This window comes from Dufourea novaeangliae, unplaced genomic scaffold, assembly GCF_001272555.1.
Source record: "Dufourea novaeangliae isolate 0120121106 unplaced genomic scaffold, ASM127255v1 scaffold170, whole genome shotgun sequence".
Classification (NCBI taxonomy): Eukaryota; Metazoa; Arthropoda; class Insecta; order Hymenoptera; family Halictidae; genus Dufourea; species Dufourea novaeangliae.
This window is the reverse complement of record NW_015374081.1, coordinates 666,719-691,978: the sequence shown is the minus strand read 5'-3', so window position 1 is coordinate 691,978 and position 25,260 is coordinate 666,719. Positions and strand designations below refer to the sequence as shown.

Genomic DNA, 25,260 nt, shown 5'->3' with positions numbered 1-25,260 from the left:
TCGCGACTTGAATACCGTCCGATAAGAATAATGCTCGTATTCAGGCAGAGCGATCATCAGCAACGGTGTTAGTCCAAGCGAGTAGGCGAGAAATCATCGGCTTCGTTAAGAGCAATCGGACGGCGTCTTCGATGCACACGAACAATTCAGAGCACGGATACGCCTCGCGACGATGAACCGGGATTGATGATACAGCTTATCAGCGGAGGCGAAATCGATGGCACGAGCTGAGACGGAAATGTATTTATGAACAATTTGGTGTACTGAGCTAGGTAATTATGGTTTTAGGTTACTTGGGAAGGATTGATAGATACAGGGTGTCCTTTGAATATCTCTGAAATTATTCATGATACCGGAAAATGGTTCGAACAACAGTTAAATGGTTTTGGGGAGATTATTTGGTATCGATAGTTTTTTGCTAGGTGGAGGCGTAGAGGATATTTTAAACCATCAAAATTGAAAAATAAATCACTTAAACCATGCAGTTAGTGCCTATGGACGTCTAAAGAAGTTCAGTCATCAAACACTATTGATGTTGTGTTATCGGCAACGACTCGTACAAAGCGCCTATTATTTGCATTATCTGTTAGAGAGTACGTCTAGCCTGATCACCCCGTTAAATTTGGAATTCTCTTCAATCGTTATTACCGACAAGCAGTTCTGCTACTCATAGCGGCCAATCATGATTAAACATCTACCGTCTGTTACGCACAGTTTACGATGAAATCTGCCACAGCGAAAGGATCAAATTAGTCTAGGTGAAACCATCGTTGTGAAATCGTGACAAATCTATAATAAACCCAAAGCGTTTCAAGAATCAGTAATCTTTATTTCCATCGCGATCATTCTCCGAAAGAAAACGTGTGTCAAAGAAGAATCGGTCTGTCCAAAGCTCGTCGCATAGCGTGTAAACGTTCACAGCCAACTGGAATCGGCACGGTTTACATTTACACCAACTGAAACGGATATTACGCGATCGACACTGTCGCGAGATAGATCTCGCGGCTCGTAAGAACGGTCTCACGGACGCGTCGGTGGACTCCAGGCCCGATGAATTATTCATCGACGGTAGATTCGAGATAAATTTCCGGTCGGGGGAAATTACTTTCGCGGTGAAATCGTCCGTAAAAGATCCCTGGGAACCGATGATCTCCGCGCTGTTGATGGAATAAAAATTCGCCGGGTGTTACACGCGAACGGCGACGCGATAAGATCCGCCCAAAAGGATACGATAACGAGGTTAGGCCGTGTTTCACGCGGCAACGCGCCGTAATTTCCGCGAAGACCAGACTGCACACGCCTGGCGCGTGGATCCGTTCATCACGCGGATAGGCGTCAATCAGCGTGCCAATCGGGAGATCCGGTGGTGTCAATCGCACGAACAATACCTAAGTTCCAGTGGATCGTTCGCAGACGAAGAGCTCGCACGGTTTCCATATGTTGGAAAGGCGTAATTTAACATTATTTATGTGTTATATCGTGTATGCCAAAAGGCCCATTTTTTTTTTCATTTTTCTTATAGAGGGCTAAATGTTTTCTGATGAGATCTTGCAGTGTGAATATGTGCGTGTGATTATAGTAATTGTGTCGTTTTGCATCTTAAGTCTATGATCTAGTTTAACGTGTATTTTATGAACTATTCAACTGACAAGGGAAGGCACTGAAGTGCCCCCCTACGATTTGGATGAAACTTCGTATGTCTGTTAAGCAGTAAAAAATAAGGGATACGTATTTTTTTTTATCGGCTGAGACGCGACTTTAATGGATGAAATCACCCCTCGAAGTTTCCATCCGAAATTTGTTTGTTACAAACAAATAATATTTTGGACAATTTGTTAGCACCATGTTATTCTACATAAAAAGCTGCAAACCTCGTCCATTAGATGTTTTCATTTATCTCCTATGGTTTTCGAGATAATACTTTCGGGACGAAACTTCGAGGGGTGAAATCATAAACTACTTAAGAAATCTCAATTTCGTAAAATTTTTATTGATCTAATATTTCAACGTGTTAAAACTAATACATGACATGGTTCTAAAACTCTGAAGAGCAGAAGAACGATTGGAACTTTTCAATCGATGGTTTAAATGTTCCAACTACGACAACCACGTATTACTCCACGACACACGCGAAATCGTTCAGAAGTTAAATTGCCAAGCATCAAGTTCACGATCGAGTACGACTCTTCCATGTACTTCGCGAGCGAGCGAACGAACGAACGACAAAAAGGCGAAATAACCGCAACGTTACACGCTGGAGAGGGAAAAAGAATACCGTGAGGCGGACTGACTCAGCGATAACGTATCTTAAGCTTCCACGATTATTTGCAATGGCAGTCTCGTCATAAATTTAACTGGGTAAAATATGAGGCGAGCATTACGTGCTCCGTGTCCCGGTGACTGATGAGCCGCTGAACTTCTTTTATTGGTTCATTCTTATCGCAGATTAAACATCGCGGAATTCCCAGTTTCTCGAACGCGCACCGGAAACGTCGTTTTCCCTCAACTCTGCAAATATACAAAACTAATATCGATACGTTGAATTTTCAAACAATTTTCTTTGTTGTCTCACTGTGATTTCATTATTGTTGAAAGTGGACAATGACAACATCTCTCAGAAGTCAGTCATTGCCACCTCACGATTGCCTTTTTGTCTTACAAGGCGTCGAAATACAGTTTACAAAGACCAGTCATTGCAACCATGTACAAACTAAAGAATATTCAATTTACAATATAAAATATACATTCCTTAACTATTTTATTCTCCCAGTCGTTTAAGCCAACGATTCCTAATACCACGCTCAAACGACTACAAAGAATTTCACGGGTATCTCGTTTCTAAAAGACAATTTTTCATTAACCAAGCCTTTCACTCGAGATACATACTATCGATCGCCGGGTGCGCACAACAGACCAAAGTTTGAGCGAAACCGCCGTCAGATATTCGACGAGCACGAAATTAATTGCTCGTCACGGCCCGCTCCCCTTCGCTGCACGCGACGGCAGAGGTTCCGGGGATAAAGTGTCAAGGAGGAGGGCTTCTTCACACTCGCGGGGATCTTCTCGTCTCATCTCGAGCCTCCGTTGCGCGCCCGCCGCTTGACAAAGTGCATATGAAATATAACGAGAATGTGGGGATGCGGCTGCATCCTCGGTGCAAATTTGCACGAACACGTTATTACGCGCTCGCTCGCAGGGAGGTGGATGGGGCCGGAGAAGGGGCCGAAGAACGTGGACGGCACGGTAAATCTTTGGCAATGCCGTGCCGTTTCAGAACGGCGGTAATTAAGCGTTGCTAATATTGTCGACATGTCACGTGCATCCATGAAGGTATTAATCAACGTGCTTCTTATTTGCATGACATGAAAGATCGACATGCGTGTCAGTTGGAAGAACATATTTTTTACCGAAGCACTGCAGTTTCGAAGCAGAATTTTAAACTGATTGTAAACCCTCGGAAACTGAACGGTTTTGATGCCATGCACAAATTAATATAGAATATTCCAACGTTGGTTGTTGTGCCATTGAAATTTGGTTAAATAAACACTCACAAACCGGATTCTGCGAAAAGAAATTTGCGTTTTTCGGGATTCGACACCGTCGTCGATTATTTTCCAAGTAAAATCGACGACATCCGCGTGAACGCATTCCGCGTCCAGATCCTGTAATAACCTAATTCCACGGTAGTGTATAATATTAAACGCGATGATGCGGCGCGAGGATAATGAATTAATTTACCACGGCTCGCTTCTACTCCTGATCGGGTACCGACCGTGTAGTTCGGACCGCGTCGTTACTCCTCATCGATTCTCTCTACGTATCCCGATTATCCGGGCGCTGTTCATAGTTTTACGTTGGAGTACTCACCTGAAACAGAGAGAAAAAACATGGTTATTTACAATTGTTCGCGGGAATTAGCGTCGCGTAACGTATTCTTTCACGCGACTGGACGGTTGTTTGCTTCGCGATCGTAAATAACACGCCACAGAAACGCGAAGGCTAATTATCACGAAGAATTTTCATACAAAAGGCATCGAGCTATCAAGATTTTAACAGTGAATTTTTCATTATTGCACGAATGAAGATTCAATTATCAGTTTTTATTACCGGAGTATGTTATCGCATTTGGTAACCTTTTTTTTTCTTTCTATTACTCGATGACGTATGGGGATTCGATTTTGTATACATTCAAACGTCTTTGCATAAAGAAATTTCACAAAAGTATGTTCAATGGGTTTCTTGAACTTGAACTGCTTTATATGAATCACGTTAAAGAATTGTTGGGAAATGGTGGTGAATGGAGGAGAAATCGGGCGAGTACAGGAAAATACCATTATAATCGAACTGTGAATAATATGTATAAATATATGAATATCGCAATGCATGAATCATAATTATACCGTCTACAGAAACTATTTTATAGATAATTTCTAGTAAAATATTCATTGAGAACAAAGGAAGTATTCTGGTCCTATATACTAGGATATCCCAGAAAATGATTCTTAATAGAATCGTGTTCAGAACGATGACAGGTGACTTTCTTTTCGTGATAAGATTTAATAAATTGAAATGTTGAGTACACTATTATACTTCCTCGAGTATTCTTGTACTACCAGTGTTCGAACAAACTTTTCGATGATGCAACAGTAGCAGAATTTTCCGAGATAATCCATGAATCAGTGAAAAGAAGGATTGGAAAGATACTCGGATCGAGATACGCACGATCGTCGGGCATGTTAATCACGAGATAAATCAATCCACGCCTCCCAATTAATGAACCCATCGCTTCGGATTCACGCAATTCCGTGAGGGCTGCCTTGGGTGGGGCTGATTGGCCGATATTCGCCATGATGCCGTCCCCAGGACTACCCTTTAATCCATTTTCCTCCCCATCCGGGGAACGCTACGGAACGCGGACCGGCTCGAACTTTTCATTTCCGATTACCATTTCGCTTGGAACGCTGACCCAGGGGCACGGGTCTTGCTCGTTCGAACGAAACAATGGTGGGAACAAGAAAGGAGTTATGTAACAGGAGAGAACTGGAGTACAATGTTTAAGGTTCATTGATGATGACATAGCATGACATTATGTCATTATTCTTTCATGTCATTATACGACTTCTACGTAGACTTGAACTCATGGCTAAGTATGTAGAACATTATCTACTACTATGTGTTCTTACTGTATGTGTCCTATTTCTTCATGTAAATTCTTATTCCCACTACGATATACTACCGACAAACCCATAAGCCGTAGACTATCGAACCTCACTTTTTCTCTTATAAAAAAAAAACAGCCTACTGTACGTCGTCACTCAGCCATGAAGGTCGACCTAACGCAAGGATCACCCATAACAATCACCTTTTTTATCACGCAAGAACTAAAACCACAGCGTTCAAAAATAAATAAAAAAAACTGCGTTCCTTTAAACGTATCAAAGGAAATTCGGCTTGGGTAGGAATGAATGCTGTTTAGGTTAATTAGCTAGAAACGCTATTCTTTGGAAGGGTTAATTCATTCCTTTCACCAACGTCCCACTATCTCTACATCACCTAAAAAACGAATTCCATAAAACTTTAATAGACTCCATAAAAATGCAGCAGCCAGAAGCAATCAATCGACGTGGGTAACTTTGGGAGACAGGGAAAATAGTGTCCCGAAAGCGAGCACCATTTGCGTACATGGCTCGCGACTGATCCTCGGTATTCGAAGTCGACGAACTTCGGGAACATCGACGACCATTAGAGGACATGGCAGAGGGAGGGAGGGAGGAAGGTGGTCGTTTATCAAACGCGAAAACCAGAGGCGTCGAGGCACGGAGACGGAACTTTTTGGTGCATGACATCAGCAGATCTATTAGTCACGGGGCTAGGGCGATGAGCTGCCTTGAGCCCGAGCGTTTCCAGCAATTACGTCGAATCCAGGAGAAGGAAACGTAGTCTCCGCGAGTGCAAGGGCAAACAATGCTACGACTGGGCTAACGTTACTTTCCGAGGAAACCTTTCATTACGTTTAACGAGAAAAATCCAGCGAGCCGCGTCGTTCAACGCTAGTCGGCCCCGTTACAAACAGAACTCACAACCGTCGCGTTTCCATAATTGAAGACTCGAAATAAATAACGCGGCTAGTGGAGAAGGTTCCGGGAACAAACAGATCTGAAGCGTGTTCGGTGGAACCTTTAGTTACAGAGTTTGCTGCACTGTGAAATAATCGAATTAGCGACAGGAAAAATGAACAGACGATATCGAGTGTTTCTGCGGATTTCCTTTGTGGGGGGAACAAGATTCGATTGAAAGCGTATCGAGAATCGAACATCGTGGATCTGTTGGTTGTTGGGCGACTGCTTTGATCAACGAGCTATCACAATAATTGTTTTTCTTTCAATCCATATAATGTAATGAATGTGCCTGAGGTATTCGTCTGTTTGCTATCGTATGTCTACTGTCAGTCGATGGAATTGAAAGACTCTTGGGTTATACTATTTATTCTACTAGAATGGAGATATTGTGCAGTTGTAGTAGATACGTCTAAATAAAGTGCACTCAAAACTGTTATGAAGTTTGTACAGAGACAAATGGTGGAAATTTTATGACAGAAGAAGATACGCAAAAGAAAACTCATTGGTATTTCATTCATGCGTTGATCGATTGATTTATAAAGACACGAATTGGCATGAACATTTGCAATCAAATGACACTTGATTATCGTGAATATTCCTACGACAATATTATTATTAGACTACGGATGTTTATAGGAACACCATGATCTTAATGGAACGATTCACAAAATATGAAATTAGACTAAATTTGTTTACCCTGTCAAGAGATTCGTCAGGTCCCAAATAGAATAAACACCTCATTGCATTTTAGTTAACTTTTAACTGTACTAACGATTATTAAAATCAACCGTCTAATGTTACTAAAACGTTACCTGTAAGATTATTACCTAATTTTTCGTACCATATAATTACGAAGTGCCCCCAAAAAAAAAGCTTGATTCCAAGCAGAATACTACAAGGAATCAGAGATCGTGGGCGTGCCCTAAGCCAGGCTTCGATTCCGACTGTCTCTCCTGTAACGAGTTAAACCTGGCTCAATGGCGTATATTCGTCTCCTTTCCGTGGAAACAGTCGGTCGTTGCAGCAACGACGGGAGCGTCGAGCCGATCCGACAGCCAGAATCAAGCGAAATATTTAACCCTGGGACGATCAAAGACGTTTCGCATGGAGCAGATAGCTTTGTCCGGGCGTCAAATGCGCCCGAGCGGACCAAGTCGATCGTTATGGGCCGCCTGGAAAGTTTGATCGTCATCCTCGATTCATAAGCAGCACGACGACGCTCGTGAGCGGAATAACGAGTGAATTCGACGGATCCGTCGTCGTTCCCCAGCGAAACTTGTGACTCGACGGCGGAGTTGAATTTACACGACGGATTGTTGAAATTCAGACAACGGTGATGGGGATCGAGTTGGTGTCGAAATGAGTCAAATATATTTTCCATGATCCTTGGTATAGATTTCTATGGCATAAATCCATACCAAGTGGACTGTGGATGTTTATGCAAATTTCGACTCCTATGAACTTTGTTTTAGGGAGAGAGAATATGTATGGACACTGATTACCTCGATGAATGGATATATTCTGGAAAGAAAAGGTGAAGTTTACTGGGTTGCTCTATTAGAATACTTATTTTGATGAGGTTTGTTGAGGTTCGTTTAAAATGCAGTGAGCAACGAGTGTTCGAATGGTTGGATTTAAATTGCACATGAATGTAAAAGATTCTGCATAAAACACGCATGTGAATAATCTTGTCTCAAGATCATACAGTTCACTTAGGTATTCATTATTAATATACTGCAATTTTAGTCTGTCTCCTTTAATGAGCTGTATCAATTTTACATAACGAACCATTAAGTCTTCTACAGTTTAAATACTACTGTTGCATAGTGTAAATCCATAAAATCCACGGTGTAATAGTAACATACACTGTCTTAAGAATTACTTATTTAAGAAACTTATATCAATTATTGAAAGACTCACATATTCACTTGCAAGCTCTCAGAAGAAATATAGTAGAATTATCTTTCTAACAATAAATTAAACATCGAAGAAAAGTGATAAAATTCCATACACTATTTCAGTTCACTTCTTGTATTAAGTAGTTCTAGTAATTCAAGGTCAGACATTCCTAAACCCCTTATAATAGTATCTATTCCCTTCGAATATCTCATCGAATAAGAACAAATCCTCGATTGCTAATCGAACAATCCCTATCTACCGCAGAAACACTCGTCAAACCAGAAAGTACACGGAACGATGAATAACGTTTACAAACGTAATCTCTACCAGATATCAATCGACAGCTCGAATGATTCACCAGCTAATAGTGTAAACGATCCAGCACAGCAAGGTCCCGCTCGTTTTACCTGCAGTTTTCACGAGCAGGTGTTTCAAGCGTTTCCCGGGAATCGCGTAAACCGCGTTAGCAAATTGACCGCGGATGGAGACGCGCAAAAACCCCTCGACCGTACATCCCGGTTGCTCGCAGTTTTCACTATCGAACGATCTTCTCAGAATCTTTCCTGAACTTTCTCTCCATCAAGCTATAACAGCCAGAGAAATAGCCAAGAGTGGTTCAGAATTAAAATTTAGCAGCTCGAATGTTCAAAAACAAAATTTCACTTATTCTCCAAAAACACTGATATCAGCTTATTATTAACCATAAAATATTTGATCCATGCATTGCTTTTTTCCTCCACACATTTCGTACCATTAATCACTGTAAAAAATAGAAAACAAAATTCCCTAAAAATTCATACTTTCATGAAAGTGTCGAAAACACTTTCAGTGAATGATGACGTCTCCAAGAGGATCCCTAAAATTATTCGTATATACAGGGTGAACCACGAATCGTGATCAGTAGAAATTACTCTGTTGATGAATACGTTTTTATCAGGTACATCATGGTTTCAAGAGAGCTTTAACGTGATTATAGCAAATTAATTGAAACAAATTATAAATTTTTTAATTTTTATTACTTGAGCTCAATGAGCCGCAAAATTTTGATTTCGGACCACTGGTCGACCCGGCACAATTTTGTTGCCGGGTGGGTATGCTAGTAGACGATTGGGCGCGCCCGCTTCCTCCGTTTATATTATAATGATCATCGACTACTGGCCGCCGGACGGGACGTCTGTGAATGTACCTTCGTGAAAGTGCACCTTCCTCTGGGGTCGATGCCTCCCGTTCTCCTGAATGGGCAGATCGTGCGGGCCCAAGTTCTCCCGCGACAACGAGCTCACCAGGATCCCCCGGAGTGTCGCGAGGGTGCTGCTCGGTATCTCCCTGTTCATGTCGCCGGCTCCCATGTCAATCCGTATCTCGCTGACATCCCGGTAGTAATCGCTACACCCCGACCTGCTACTCAACACCCTCCCGCATAATTCGCGAGGGATTATCGCGTCCCCACGTGGTTGCTGAGATGCGCGGCGAGCTTCGACGTGAGCGAAGCGACCCGATCTCTGCCACGGACACTGAGAAAGTGGATTCACACCTTATCCAGATGATCCAGAGTTTAAACAGATCCAGAGTAATTAAAATCTTCCTCAAGAACTAGTTGTCTGTATTTTGAAGGACCATTGATCCTTTGGGAATGGGTTACACTTTATCCTAGATATGTTGTTGTTTGGATTGGTTTTCCAGGTAATTTGCAGGTGACTTAGAGGTTCCAACCATTGACACTTTAGGGGTGGTCACATTTTATACTGGATACTGGATCTGATGGTCGTTTGGATCGGTTCTCCGGATAAATTGTGGATGATCCAGAGGTCGCAAGGAGTTTTGCACTTGGCCTATGAGGATACTATAGAAGAATTAACACATTCCTCGAAGACTTCTTATCTGAACTTTGAAGGATCATTAACACTTTGAGGTTGGGTCTTATCCTAGGTATGTTGTTTGGGATAAATCCCAACGAATTCCAACGAAGATTCACTACTGAACAAAACCCCCACACGTAGACAATAAAAATATACCAAACAAGAATTAAAATACACTTGAATAACCGATTCCTTCTCTCTTACGGTACAATCAACATTCTACACCTGGATTACACTTTATCACGAAGACCTTGGTCAGAATCGATCGTCCAGATAAATCCCACGGAGTTCCATCGATGTCAGCTCGATAAACGAGACCTCAACACTCGGTCAACGTAAACGGCTCAAGAGGGATTAAAATATAATTGAACAACTAGCTTCAATCCACACAGTATTCCTTACGGTCAACATTTAAACAGGGCACCGCACTTTTTTTTTCTCCGGCGTTATCGTGCCTCTAAGTATACATCGCGACCGACCCAGTTCGCTTAAGGAAAACCGCACGGAATCCGACCCGAACGTGACAAGAACGACTTCGAGGTCTCCTTAGGAGTTCGTCGCGGCGTGCCTAGCCTTATACTTACGCGACGGAATTTCACTTTTCTCCCGGAGAAACCACGCGTTCCGAACGTAAACCATTAAACGACCACGACCATGACAACAACCACGGGTCCGAGCATTCCACTGTTTCAACGATCGAGCGTCGTTAGAACCGCGCGATATCGTCGCGGACGCCCCTTTTTTTTTTACACCGTGTGACGTACGCGTGGTGCTCGTAACTGGCTTCTTCGTAGGCCGTCGACGACGGTCACGAGCGAGCTCGAGTTGCGTCACCGTGTAAATTTAATCGGGTGTTTTAACGGCCTGATGGCTCGTGGTGCATCCAAAGGTCGCGTGGCGTTGGGGCGTGTTGGTTCTCCAGGCGCGGCCGAACGACACCACGATCTGCAAACGCGCTGATGGCCCCTCTGACTCGGAAAAATCGTACGATCGCCACGCGTAGAAAGTACCTTTCTCCTCGGACAATTTAGAAATTCCGTCGACGGTGTGCACACTTTTCCCCAGGTAGGGAAACACCGATGGCCACGAACACGCGACGCACCGTGACCGTAGCCACTATATTTATACTCCCAGAAGAAACGAACGCACACCTGGACCACACACCTGTGGTAAGCGATTTGAAATTTCGCGGTCGACACTGAACAGCACAACACTTCGATGAAGTCTCATTTGGTGAACTCGCGGAACGTTTACGAGCGATTCCAGGGGAACGGTATCGATTTTACAAACGCGATCCGCGACGACGAGCGGACGAGCCGGCGGAACATGCTCGGCCGTGTGACTTGCCCGAGAAGCCACAGGTCCCTCCTCGCTCGCTCGCTCGCTCGCTTGCGGCAAGTCTTTTCTTGCTCCTTCCTTCGTGCTTCGCCTCCTCCCACTCCACGACGGTCTGATTCGACGGACACTCGGTGGATATACATACCACCTTCGGCAACGTGTGCCCTCTTGCACTCCCGTTCGTCGTCCACAGGTGCGCGGGAGTGGGGACCAGGTGTGCTCCGCTTGTCTCGAATCGCCGTGAACCGCGCGCGTCTGTTTATTTCTGTTATGCGAAACACATTTTCATTTTCTTATCTTCAAACATTCCTCGGATTACTGAAGCTAAGGTAAGCTCTTTGTTATCTACTAGCTTCTCCAATTATTTTTTTTATACATAAATTACGATCAGTTACGTCTGCTGTACAAGCAGAAATGACCAGTCGTGAACAGACACACGAGACGGATACTCAAATTACACAACAGATTATGTTTTTTTTATCTTCGAACTTTCTTTAAAGCGATCGTTATTGTCTGAGTTAATAGGGAAGTTCTTCCTTCGAATCATACTCGTAAGTTACAAGAGGCTACCACTACTGTGCAAGTAGAAATAGCCAGTCATAGACAGACATAGGAAACTTTCTTTTCTTCAGGCTTTCGTCAAACTGGCCTTCATTACACCTATAATTTACCATTAGCTGTGTACAAATGGCAAATTTACTCGTGCTTCACGCTTCACAGATTACTCCTCCATTTATGGTTTATTTAACCCCAAAAAGGTACACATGTATTCTGTGCAAATAATTTACACATAAACTATTTGGTGGATGCATAAATTATGGGAATGTCTCCATACGAGAACAAAACTTTTAATTAAAATATGAGAATAATTTAATTACTCAACGTATTTTGCATTGTGTAGTGTGTAACGTACCATTTCAATAATATGATCCGTCTTCGGAAAATTATGGTGACAATAATACAAAAATATCACTTCGAGAATTTTGTCCACTACTACTGCATCAACCCAATAACACAATTCCGTAATTCAATTTCAGTTTTAGCTCAATGTTACTCAACAAATGCTGGAATAGTTACTTGAACCCTACGCAAAGGTTAAATTACAAATGGCACCGCTTCCTCAAAAGGGTCCAAATTATTTACTATGCAACTGTCAAGCTAACGTCATGCACTAACACATGAAAGCAATTTGTGGAACTGATCGGCCTAAAATAGATAGAAGCATCTGGTGTCCCCGAATCTAAGGTACAGACCTACTAGGAGTCTACGCCGACGAATCCATTAGCAGACCTAACCAGTAGGCCGTAGTCTATTTTGGTGTCGGGGATTGAGGTACGAAGTCGAACGCCCGTGGATCAATAGGGTGAAGCAATCCGGTAAACGGTGTTCCGGGTTCCGGTCCAATAAACCTCATTGCCGCGCGGGACTATTTTTCTACCCAGATGGATCCTTCGTTCTCTTATTTTCGCCGTATTTGTTACCTTACCGCGGTCTGAAACGGCTCGAGACTTGGCCATTGAATTCGATCGTAATCTATACTTGAACATAAACACTCATGCTGAAAAACTGCTAAGCATACCATCTAATGATCTCTACAAGAATGTTGGTTATGTCGGTAGGTAAGTTATCGTAAGCTATCACTAGAGTGTAGATGTAGTACAAGCTAGCATTTCTAAGTGTTTATTTGTAAAAAATAAAGCTAAGTGGAAACATATTTCTCGAGCAATGGTTTCATTATGTCAAACGGAAAATGAACCATTCATTTCAATCTTCACTAAAATTTCTATATCATTGCGTTTCTCTCAGACGCAGCAATGCATTAATAAATGTATAGTGGTTAAAATAAAAAGGAATAATTTTTTGTAGGGAATATAATCTATCCTTTTCCGGTGAAACATTGTTTCTCATCACGACTTCAGACGTAACATACTTGGTTTGTTTTCATTTTGACCACAATACATAAGAATTGAAAAGTTTAGAGTGATTATTATAATTATGCTACGGAGTGTATAACAATCTAAACATCCTATATGTTACTCCTTTACAGTCTTAAACCAGTGAGCCAGCAATTCGTTACGCACCAGCTTACAAAAACCTGAATCGAACTCTTCCGCAAAGTGTTCGATTAAAAAGTAAATAAAAAAACCTGACGAACCATACAATAAAGCTTTCACCCAGCAAAGGTATCAACGCCTGAGCCTACAAAAGTATTCCTGGTCACGCGTATACTAATCGAGGCTCATGTTTCTATAAAAAAAAATATATTTCCTAAATCCCCACGAAAAATCGTCCTTTATCTCCGTGAAACGTGACGGATTCGATGAAATTGGATAAACGATTGGCAGTCACGCGGACGATTAACAATCGCGACGCAAAACAGTATTGAAACGCATCGGTATGCGGGCTTTTAAAAATAGAGGAACCTACTGGCCGATGAATATTCATCGTCGTACAATCCCAACGAATCGCGCCTCATTATCCACCGGTGTCTTCGCAAGTCGATAAAAAGAGGTGACGCGGACAACGTGCCTCGCCTCGATATTCAAATTACCTCGACGAGTCCGCGGCATTGAGGCGTCCCTCAGCCGCCTCGACGTTCGTCATCGTTTCCGAGATAACGATAACGACGTCTGTTACTGTTGCGAATACCGAAATTCTCACGGGGGTCGTGAATCTCACTTACAAGGGGAGGCACGAAAGTGTCCCCCTTCGATTTTGATGAAACTTCGTATGTCTGTTAAGCAGTCAAAAATAAGGGATACGTATTTTTTTATCGGCTGAGACTCGACTTTACGGGGTGAAACCACCCCTCGAAGTTTCTATCCGAAATTTTTTTCTTATAAATAAATTATATTTTGGACAATTTTTAGCACCATATTATTCTACATAAAAAACCACAAACCTCGTGCATTAGAAGTTTTCATGTATCTCCTCTAGTTTTCGAGATAGTACTTTCAGGTCGAAACTCGAGCCAAAAAATCAAGTTGTCAAAAAATAATTAACCGAATAATCAAGAATTCATTACGCTCCTAAAAATAGGGCATATTGTTAGACAGAAAAAATATGATTGTTTTGAATGCTTACGCCTGTTGTGCTTCGAAGACAAATGCACGTGTTCCATAGTTCAGACTTTGGAATTGAATCAATGCCCTTTTAGTCATCAGAAACATCGTCCAGGCCCTGTTCTCGTAAACACACTACGAACATTGGAGTTCAAGGCTAATCCGTGGCCCGAGTGGGAATCACCGACAATGTATCCATTCTGTCGCAAGTATCGCGTACAAGGTAGACACGTGGGTCGACGAAAACAGCCTTAAAAGGCAACGTCGAGTGGGCCTCTTTCATTCGGGACGAGAGGCGGCAAGAATCTTTCATCGGAATACCACAATGATCAATCGTATCTAGAATTCGTGTACGTTCTATTTTGTAGGTTTCTAAACCTCATATTAAACGTACGATGGAATTGTTAATCAGAGTCGATCGAGGAATATTATTCAATCAGTCATGAATAAATCATGAACGAAACTAGAGAACCGTGTGCTGGATTACTCGGTGATTTAATAATTGTGTTTTCGCGAACTGGGAGTATTTGTCTTGAGAAGAAAGTGAGGAATGTGGTGAATCGATGGCTTCATTAGGGTAAATTGCGATCTGTGATCTTTAGCTACACTTAGGCTTCATGACTAGACTACGGATTCTACGCATTTATAGCATACATATACAAAGTTCAGTCGTATAATCTGTAAAAACGAGCACCACGTATTTCCTTATAAACAAAAAATAAGAAAAAAATATACAATAAAATTTTGTCATTCTCGTTTTAGTTTTCGAGAAAGTCGACTTTGAATATCCGTTGAATACGCGTGCAATTGAATAAAACTTGCCTACCACGTCTGGTCATTGTATTTCGTTTCTACTTACTACCATGGCAAATACACGCGTTTCAAAGTAATTTTCAAACTCAATGTTCTCGAAAACTAATTCTAGAATCACAAAATTTTATTTTATATTTTTCTCATAAGGAAACACGTCATACCCGTTTTTACAGATTATTCGGCCGGCTCCGTACGCTTTTTTTAGAATCAGAGATTCGTTAGAATTTTCACGGCAAAGACTTATTCACAGCATATTCCGGTCATATCGCGAACAAAGAGCTTCGACACGTAAAAGCGACTATTGTATTCGTTAAAAAAAATTCCTTTTCAAATACCTCGAAATTTTTCAGCAACGGTACAAGTGGAAACTGAATGAAAGAAAGGCTAACAATTCGGCCCGATTTTTTTTTCAATATCCACACGCGTTGCGCCTGAAGGATCAACCGTAGGAGGGGTTAACCGTGTTTGTCCGTGGTATATCCTTTGAACCCGTTCCGTTTCCTCGCTTGGCTAAACATCGCACGGATCGAAGCGGTCAAGGTGCCTGTCGCCCGGTAAAGTATCGTGGAAAAGCGTAACGCTCGATTTGAAAAGTGAGCTAGGAGACGCGGCTCGGCGTACCGGTAATGGGAGCAGCTTCTTCTCATCTTGGACGGGAGAAATGGGAAGGGGGCAATTTGTCGTGACGCGAAATCGACGCCGCTCGTTAATTAACGAAGCTCGTTTACTTATTTTTAGTAATCGCAGAAGTTTTCTGTGCCTTTGGTATGTGGGTTGCCGCTGAAAAGATAAACCAGTCGGAGGAATAAATATAATTTGAAAAGCCAAAACCAGTTTCCTTCGGATGAAATTTTCCTCGTCTTATAGAAGAAATTGGGAGAGGAGTCGATTGGGGATAAGTGAAGTAGAATGGTCGCGGTGTCGATATTGATCGGGCTATTATATTATAAATATATTTAACAATTCTATAATAGTATTTATAAATACAGGGTGTCAGGTAGGTGGTACAATTGGGCAGGAGGTTATTTAACATTGAAAGCAAATTGAAAATATGCAATGAAATTTTTTCGAATGTTGCTTTGTTTCCGTGGTAATCGAATTTGAAAATCGAATGGATACGCGTGCAATTGAATAGGACTTGACTGACACGTCTATTCATCACATTTCATTTCTACTTACTATCCTCACCAATACACGTATACTCGATGACGTTTCCAAGTGGTTTTTGTCGAAAACGAAACTGTGTATGAAAAAAATGTACTTTTCTTTTCTGAATTATTGTTTGTTGTAGAATCACCTTCTGCCCGGTTGTACCACCAGTGTGAGAGACTATGTGTATGGGTGCAGTATTAGACCGGAATATTTAACAAGGGACGAGAGAGACGGTCAGAGAGTAATTGCGAAAGTGTAATGCGGACATATGGAAGAGAATAATAGATACTGATTGGGAGAAGAAAGTAGAAAATGTAGGTTATGTGAGTGGGATATGGGTACATTGCAACATTTAGTGGAAGCATACAGTGGTACAGAAAGAACAGAGTGTAGGATTCAACGAATACTAGAGTAGATAAACTCACAGAGTGACAAGCGGTTCGTCAGGTAAGTTGGAAAGAAAAATAAGTTTAATAAAGGGGAAGAAAGAATGAACAGAAGATAAAATTTCGTCGAATAAGGTTACGACTGAATACGATTTGGTTATTTTATCTTTCTATTATTCACTATGTCTAATTGCATCCGTGTTTATAAACGTTAACCGTGTTATGATATTCTTTGTTTTCTACAACAGTTGAGCGTACATTGATAAATGAGATAGTAAGCTGATTGGAGAACTAATAATACCCTTCTACCACCCACCGTCTGCGTTCGTTGCAAGTAGAAATAGTAAGTAACAGACAGACGCATTAGCCGACCGTATTCAAAGCCACGCGTTGAACTTTCACATTTTATTTTCTTCGAAACGAAGCTGAATCTTAAGAAATTTTATTATACACCATGCACCACAATTTATGATAGAATAAAAAAGGAGATGGTTCTACGTGCAACAATGAAAATGCACTTTCAAGAAAATCGCCGTTCAATATGCTTGGTTAACGTGTTTCTCCATTAATTAGCATTTCCACTTTTTGTTGGGACCAATATTTATTTATCAGATGAACTGTGAAAGCAGAGTGTCTGGAAAACGAAACTTTACACAAACAAATATTAATCTACATTTTCAGTTTATTTTTGTCCGTAAAATCATCCCTTCCTCAATCACACGACAAATGTTACCGCACCCTGTATAACTTAGAATCATATTAGCACATAAAAACACTAGCAGTACTTTAAATTACGCTGCACCCATCCTGCATACAAAGGAAATCGGTTCTACTTTAAATAACTGGGACAGCTGCAAGAATAATGTCAAGAATCTCGGTAAAGATGGTATCATATTCTGTTGAAAGTAAAATCAACTTGATCCAGGGATACCACAAGCACTTAAAGTCTACCTTCTTCTGAAGTAACTGAACGAACGCCATTAAAATTCTTCAGTCTCTTCATACTCATCGATCCTAGCAGCTCGAGATTCTACCGATTCGAAAAGCAATCATCCGGCTGGCGATCTCCTCTTGTTAGCTTTAAATATCGATTCGTTTATTCATAACGAACATCGAGCACGAAAAGTTCCTCCTTTCTCAGTTTATTGAGTGACGCATTAAATGTTCATTTGGCTGATTAAAGGACGATACTAACTACCTGCAGTTAAAGCAACATCTGCTAGAGAAACACTAATTAGCGTACGCTACGCTATAGCCTGTAATGTTAGTAATTCCAACATCAACCATTTGTACTCCTTTGAACGACAGCGTAAGTCCTTTCAATCTCCTCAAAGCCTAAACGATCGACTAAGTATGATCATCCATTTGAATTATAACAAGAACACCTACCACATAAATCTAAAATATCAAAAATACATTAAGATTGACCTCCGCTGTACAAACTAGCATAATGAATCCCAAAGGTAAGACATTACCAATGCGAATAATTTAAAACTCTTCAATAACTAATCGCGAAACTGTTTCATAGACGGTAATTAGGCTGAACGGTGATAGCAGTATCCGTTCCAGCCGCTTCGTCGATGAACGATCCAACGTCGTGTCCTAGTAGCTGCGCGATATCTCTTTGTAATCTCGACCCACACAGGAGCGCAATCGTCCGTGAACACCGTAAATCATCCGTAAAGCGCGAATCGTCCGTAAGTAACCATCGGGAGGGATGGGCCACGGCTGACCCCATAAACAAGAAGGGAAACCGAACTCTTTCCGTGTCTGACCACCTCATCCCCATTATCCTCCGGTAACAACGCAATTAGCAAAGGCAGCGAGATGCTCGATTATTCCATGCTTTCCAATTCGAAGTAAAATTACTCCGCAGAATTTCCTGGTAACCGTGTACTCGAACGATAAACGGGAACCGTCGATCGAGGCCTCCTCGTTCGGGGTCATCGCGAGTTAGACGCGTCGATCCGTGGAAATCTGAAATCATCCATGAACTCGGTTCAACTGTAAATAATGGCTCTGGGAATCTACCAAGAGGTGCTTCACGAGTACGCCATTTAATGTCTACTCGTGAGATACGCAACTCCACGATAAACGACTCGATAATTGAGGATAATTAGACGACCAGTTGTTTGGACAAACGACGAGGGAAGCATTAAAACAGCGGAACATTGCGGTACTACTCAGTCTCTGTTCCGTTGCTGCCGAAAAAAAGAGAGGACTTTGGCTTGATAGCACTCGAAACTCGTCGGAACGTAATGTTGAGAGACTGGCTAAGCGAATTACCGAGCGCGTTTCGTCCACTCGACGACGCTACGTCGAACACGAGACTGGCCTTCTGCGATGATAATGACCATGAAACGGGGCGGTGCTGTACTACGGGAATGCAAAAACCAGCGTCGCCTGAAATGGAAGAACTGGAGGTGTACGAAGCGTATAAAGGAGAACTTCAGAAGCTTGGTATTCGGAGCGCGCGGAGCTACTTCGTGGAGCTGACCCCTTTTCTCCTTCATTGAGATGTTCGAGCCTTTGGGCTGTTTCCTCATGACCTAGGGATTTTTTTGGCTTGGTTTGTTGGGGACATCCTCAAAGGGAGTGGCGGATAGGTGGCTTTGTATGTGGAACAGAGTCGACAGGAGTAAAACGAAGACTGTATACATATGTATTCGAAAACAGAGGAGCTAATAAATGCCTAATCGAGATGCAAGGAGAGTTGCTGGTTTAATATTCCGAAGGTTAATGCGATGTTCATTGGAACAATGATTCATTTGTTCTGTATTCACTCCAGGGTATGTCGTTTGTGGTCGAATTAACAGTTTGTATGCTATTGTCACCTATACGTGGGCGACACATCTGTTGGCCTGAGGCTAAAAATTAATATGTGCAACAAATTTTCTAGTGAAATAGGTTCGGTGAAGATCCATATGGTTCAAGAAGTTAGCAAAACAAGAACAGCGATGAATGTCTGTTTTAACAAAGCGACGTGGAACGCTCGTACTTACATAATTCTTGCATAAAACACCATTCCAAGGAAGAAAGACAGTACAAAGAGAAAGTATACATAAATCATCGAAGAAATTCATTTAGATTCAGCTAACCAATCGACATGAACAACCCTCGGATCGTCAGGAAGAAATTCCAATCTGTGTCTGTAGCACGTATTCACATACAAGTTACAAAATTGGAACACAAATATTATTTCCATAAAATTTGTATTAAATTGTAACATAAATATTAATTTCAACCATTCTCTATCCGGTGAGAAGCTGTTAAATAAATTTATTCTCATAATTCATTATACAACACCATCGAATCCTAGCATTTCCGCACGCCACGGTATCTAGACAAAGAAAAATAGGACATTCGTGTACCAACAGCAATACAAATCCACGAACACCTTTCTCGCCTAACCCAGTCTATCGAACGAGCCCATAAGTCAACAGATTTTCCGCGTCCAAATTTTCGAGCGAAAATTTTCGTCGCGGAAACTGTTTGCCAGATCTTGTGCGCTAGAGATCCGACGATTTCCATTGATAGCGCACGGTTACGCAAGAGATTTGTCCCGAGGCGACATCATTTCGTGTCGCGGCGACGCGATTTATACGGGCTCGAGAAGTTACGAGGCCGGTACTCCCGACGACGACGACGGTGGTTTCTTGCGGCTGGCTGGCCTTGCAATGCCGCGCGCGATGCAAAGCGTCTCTGGCATTAGAACAGCGTCCACCTGCGAGCCGACCACCGCTGGCCCGATGGCATGCGGCTTTTGTGGTGGCCGGCTAGCGGCACCGCGCCGACAAAACACTCCGCGAACGAGCATTAATTTTACGTTGTTTCTGCTTCGAAGCGATCCTTGGCGCGATGTCACTCTACACCCTTTAAGGAGCTATATAAGACAATTTTTGGGAATTTTTTAAAGAAAAACTATTGAACTTATCAATTTGAATAATATATATATGTATATATATTTATAGATGAATATGAAGCGCGTAGAAATCAATACGACTGAATCGATCGAAGTCTTACAATATCGACTTTAACAAAAAATAGATTTGAATATTTTAAATGTGGTGTGTTTCAGTCATTATTCTTACTGTTAAGGTTAGGTCTGGTAATACCTTGGAACTTATGAAACGTAATAAAGCTGGAAACTCTCTGTTACGTAAACTTCTCCAAACATAACAAACAAATTCATCTAAGGTCACTAAATAACGAAGTCATTACAAGCGGAAATTGTTACTGAAACATCTTATACAATATTCTATTAAAACATAATTTTGCGAAACATGGCTCGCCCACGCGATTGTATCTGTCTTCTTCGAGATATCTGAAGCATCCGCCTACTTGGCAAGCTATTTCGCGTATCAAGACTTTGGCAAACAAAGTGGTGGGTCGACTCATTCAGTAAGAAGATTTACTATCAACATAGCGTCTTACTTTCTACTTTGTATCTTACTTTTTATTCGTTTACTTGGATAGAATTTTGTAATCATTATAAATATCCCATATCTTCGGTAGAGTATAATTAAGTTTAATTGTGTAGGTTCTTCAACTATCATAACGGTAGTGCCTAAGTCTATTTTAAAACAACTTCACGACACCTTCAGCTAATAATTCAATTTATGGTAACTAACTTAAGCTGACAATTTTTCATATTAGATTCGACACTGAGAAGTACGTTCAAAAATACATCCAGGAAAAAGATTAGTGGACGTTGAAATGAACCCGCACATCGCTACCTGTATGGCCATTAGAGACATCCGCCTTCTGATGGTTAGGTGTTAAGTACGGGGAGAAGAGATTTGTCGAAATGTCGGATAGCCATAACAGCAATGCCTGCCGGTAGAGTTTCTTGCGCGGCTGTTTCCTCTATTTATCACATTAGAATTGCGGGGTGTTCACAGTAGGGGAACTGTAAGAAACAAAGTTAAAAAAGGTCCTAAGTACTTTCTATGGAACTCATATTTGAAGAACTGATCTAAAAATAAAGAACCTGTATCGTATGAGTTACAGCTTGACAAACAGATTAACACTAGAACTACCGACGATAAACGAATATCTTTTTCTATCGGATCGATAAACATGACGAAGTTCAGAAAATATTTAAATTTATAAATTAACAAATTTCTTCAATTTTATATTGCAATGAAAATTGCGAAAAATCTGAGAAAAGTGTTGTTGTAATATTTTAATCGCCAATATAAGAATATACCAACCAGTCATTTTGACTGCTTTGGTAGTTCTAGTGTTAATCAACATTCTTCAGACATTAACCAAACTAACCCCACCTTTCGAATCGATATAATTAAACAAAAATACTAAATCGTCGGTCTAGGTGGTCGAATCAATTAGCCCAGCAATTTAAAGCATTCGAGTCTTCCGTGTAATCTCTCATTCGCGACTGTTTGGCCCCGACGACACGAGTAACCGCGTTCAGGCGCTATTTATTCCCCGGGATTGTTTTCGCGGAAGATGCTAATGGGCCGGGAAAACTGGCTGGAACCGTGACAAAAGGGCATCGTGGTAATTACCGGCGAAAAATAGGAACGCCATAGAGACCGCGTTAAGTGTGAACTTCGCGAGATCTATCGGCAACCAGGCAAGTTGGTAAAAGAGCCATTAGGAAGTTTCGCCAGAGAGGAAGGGGTGCCTTGGAACTTCGTCGCTGCATCTTAATCCCTCCCCCATTTTCACGGATCGTCGATACCCGGGGCGCCATTTAAAATTCTAATCCGTTACAGTTTTCGGCCAAACGATGTCGCGAGGCTGGGCGGGACGAGCTGCTCTTGGGTTTGAAAGCTACAGACAAACATTCTCAACGGGAAGAGTCACTTCTTCGGACCTGTTCTATATTCTGTGTTCTATATTCTGTTTAATCTAATATTTTGCTAGAATTTAAAATTCAGTTTAAAATGATTAACACGAATCTGCGTGAATATTATAAGACTTTGAAGGTTGGTACTTAATCGCACCATTTTCATTCTCATACATTCTATTGCTTGATTTTATTCACGAAATTCATGCCTATCGATACTACCAAGTAGAAGAAAAACTTAATATACAATATAGTGGATAGTTGTAACATAAGTAATCAATAGACGAAGTAACAAAGAAACATTACAAACTTATTGAAACTCTTGCATAAGTGTTGACTAGGGAGTACCATAGCTCAACAATTACGGAATTTTACAGAATAATTTATAAAAACTGGAGTCCAAAAAAATTTATTTGCCCCATTAAAATTCCCTACTAGTCTCGAAATAAAATGAGAACCTCATTAAACTCAACTTAATATTGTACTGTACGGAAATTTTCTGCAATCGTGACTATCATAATCGCAACAAATGCAGTCTATTTAGAAAAACTAGTATGCAATTACCCCTGCGTTCTTCCCAGCCATAAAAGGTCAATATATCAAATGTAATCAATATAATCAAGAAAATAATTTTCAAGATACGATTCTAAAGAATAGAATTCTTTAACAATTACAAAGAATAAATCTCTGACTCCTGTTGCTAAAATAGTTACTTGTTAGCCCTTTGAAATCTCTCCTCGCACATACAAGCAACCAAATGCATTTTTCAGAATCCATTTCGCCAGAAAGACTCCAGCATTTCCGCGGGGCCGGCTATTTCCGACGCAGCTACGCGTATTCCTGGTAACCGTCCGAGCGCTCACCACCGGAGACCATAAAACCATCTCCGGAAGCGATCGTCGCGATTCGACGGTGTCGAATGGAAAGTTACGACGTGGAGAGTTGCACGATTAGTCGACCACTCGTATGCAAGTCGCGGGTCGTGTGCGTGCGTGCATCTCTGATGGCTGTGGAATTCGAAATCGTGCGGATTTCGAGAGATGGCGGGAAAAAACGCGCGAAAATCTTCGACGGACCACGTGATCTCCACACGTCCTGGACACATCTTCGAGTGTTTGTCGCGTCGCGTGCACGCGGTCTACAGGCTGTTTCATAATTCCCGTGAAAGTCGAGTCAACCTCGATTCGTCGAGGTTTTTAATCGGCGCTCCGTGCACGAAAGTCGTTAATTATTCCGCGACGTAGCGAGCCGCGCGCGTGCCAACTACAAAGGCATAACCGGCAGCGCGTTTCCAGGCATCGGATTTCACCTTTCAAAGTAATGTTCGCTCGGACCGAAGGACGAAAATACCGGTGTCGTTTGCGTAATCCTCTTCTTCGTCGTTTTTTTTTTTCGCGAGTCAGGTTCTTGCACAACAGCCTATTAAAACCGAACTGCAAGCGACCACGATGCACCGCCGCGATAGATGCACACGCTACGCGGCCGCGACAGAGGTCCCATCTCCCATAAATCAACCGAGATTCTGTTGAAACGTAGACGAACCACGTGTCGTAATCTTGAGTAGCATTTGAATCGATGAATGTTTCGTTTATGCAGGAGGAAGATGTTGACTCGAAGGTAGGAAGATGAAATTGGATCATTTATTACTCATAACATCTCACATCAACGCATTTTGATATCAGTTTTGAAGTTTTGTTACCTACTTTTTTTTTTTTTTATATATAAATAAATAAAATTAAACATTTTGAACCTAGAATTATTCGACAGTTCTTCCTTATTTGAGGGTTTTTTGTTGGGCTGTTTATGTGAATACTCTATTGCTGCGAGCATTTAACGAGTCATTAGTGTCTAGTACTCCTCGAAAAGAAGTGGTAAGTTAAAATTCTTTCCTTTTTCGTTCAATATTATTGATAAGTAATACGAGAGACTCTAAAAATGGAGCAATTCTTAATAACGAGATAAATATTAGTTTGGCACAAAATGTTTTCAACTAGAATATCGTTTTAGAGAAAAACTGATTTATCTAATTATAATTGCTAATAAGTTGATAAACTTGTATCATATAATTTTTAAAATTGTTTAGACGTACGTGTCATTGAATAGAGCTCGGCTAATGTGTCTGTTCAGTACTTGCTGTTTCTACTTAATGGTACCACGAATATAGTCGTATCCTATACATTATTAAAGACAATTTTCTTGGTCACAGAATTTTATATTTAAAAAAACAAAACTTTTATGCTATACCAACGACGTATTTTTTCATGAATAATTTTTTCGGTGCCGCTTCTATTGCAAACAACGAACCACTTACCAAAGTAGCTCGTTGAAGTGGTACCACTCTGTTCTTGATCAGATCGTACATTATACGGTAATTCGAGTTTCAACGAGAATCACGCGTCGAGATCGTTTCGAACCGGAGCCAGACTCGTCGGAAACGAATAAAGCGAACTCTGTGCGCCCGCAGAAAGGACTGTTCGTGTCAACAGGTGAGAACAATCGAACGGTGCTTTCGAGCAATCCGAATCAAATACAAATATTTTTTCCAATGCTGGCAACCGGTGTACTTTACGGGTGTATTCTACGACCGCAGTCATAATTTAGGAATCGCTGTATCAACGTTAACCATGACTTAAAAATACTTTCTGCTTCTTTGTGGTAATTAGGTTACATTTAAAAGTGACCGAATTTTTTTTTAGAAATTCTGAGACAACTTTTTTTCTCTTATTGCTCGACAACTACGGACAAATCTTTATTCAAGGGTTCACCTACCAAAGATTCACCTACTAAATATTAATGGAATTTCTTAGTTCGTTACTTTTC

General features: G+C 41.3%; 1 protein-coding gene across 6 annotated transcripts in view; it reads right to left on the bottom strand.

Annotated features, from left to right (window-relative positions):
• Positions 1 to 25,260, bottom strand: part of LOC107190711 (ensconsin-like) — a 285,343-nt gene that overhangs the window by 96,388 nt on the left and 163,695 nt on the right. For 3 of the 6 annotated variants that reach the window (XM_015579563.1, XM_015579566.1, XM_015579564.1), the window contains exon 1: positions 9,205 to 9,444. The exons of 2 other annotated variants lie outside the window; for them this stretch is intronic. In XM_015579563.1, coding sequence (XP_015435049.1) covers positions 9,205 to 9,367 — 163 coding nt within the window. In that variant the 5' untranslated portion in view covers positions 9,368 to 9,444. Of the gene's footprint in view, positions 1 to 9,204; positions 9,546 to 25,260 lie in introns of those variants that run through there. One more of the 6 variants, XM_015579567.1, reaches the window with a different exon arrangement.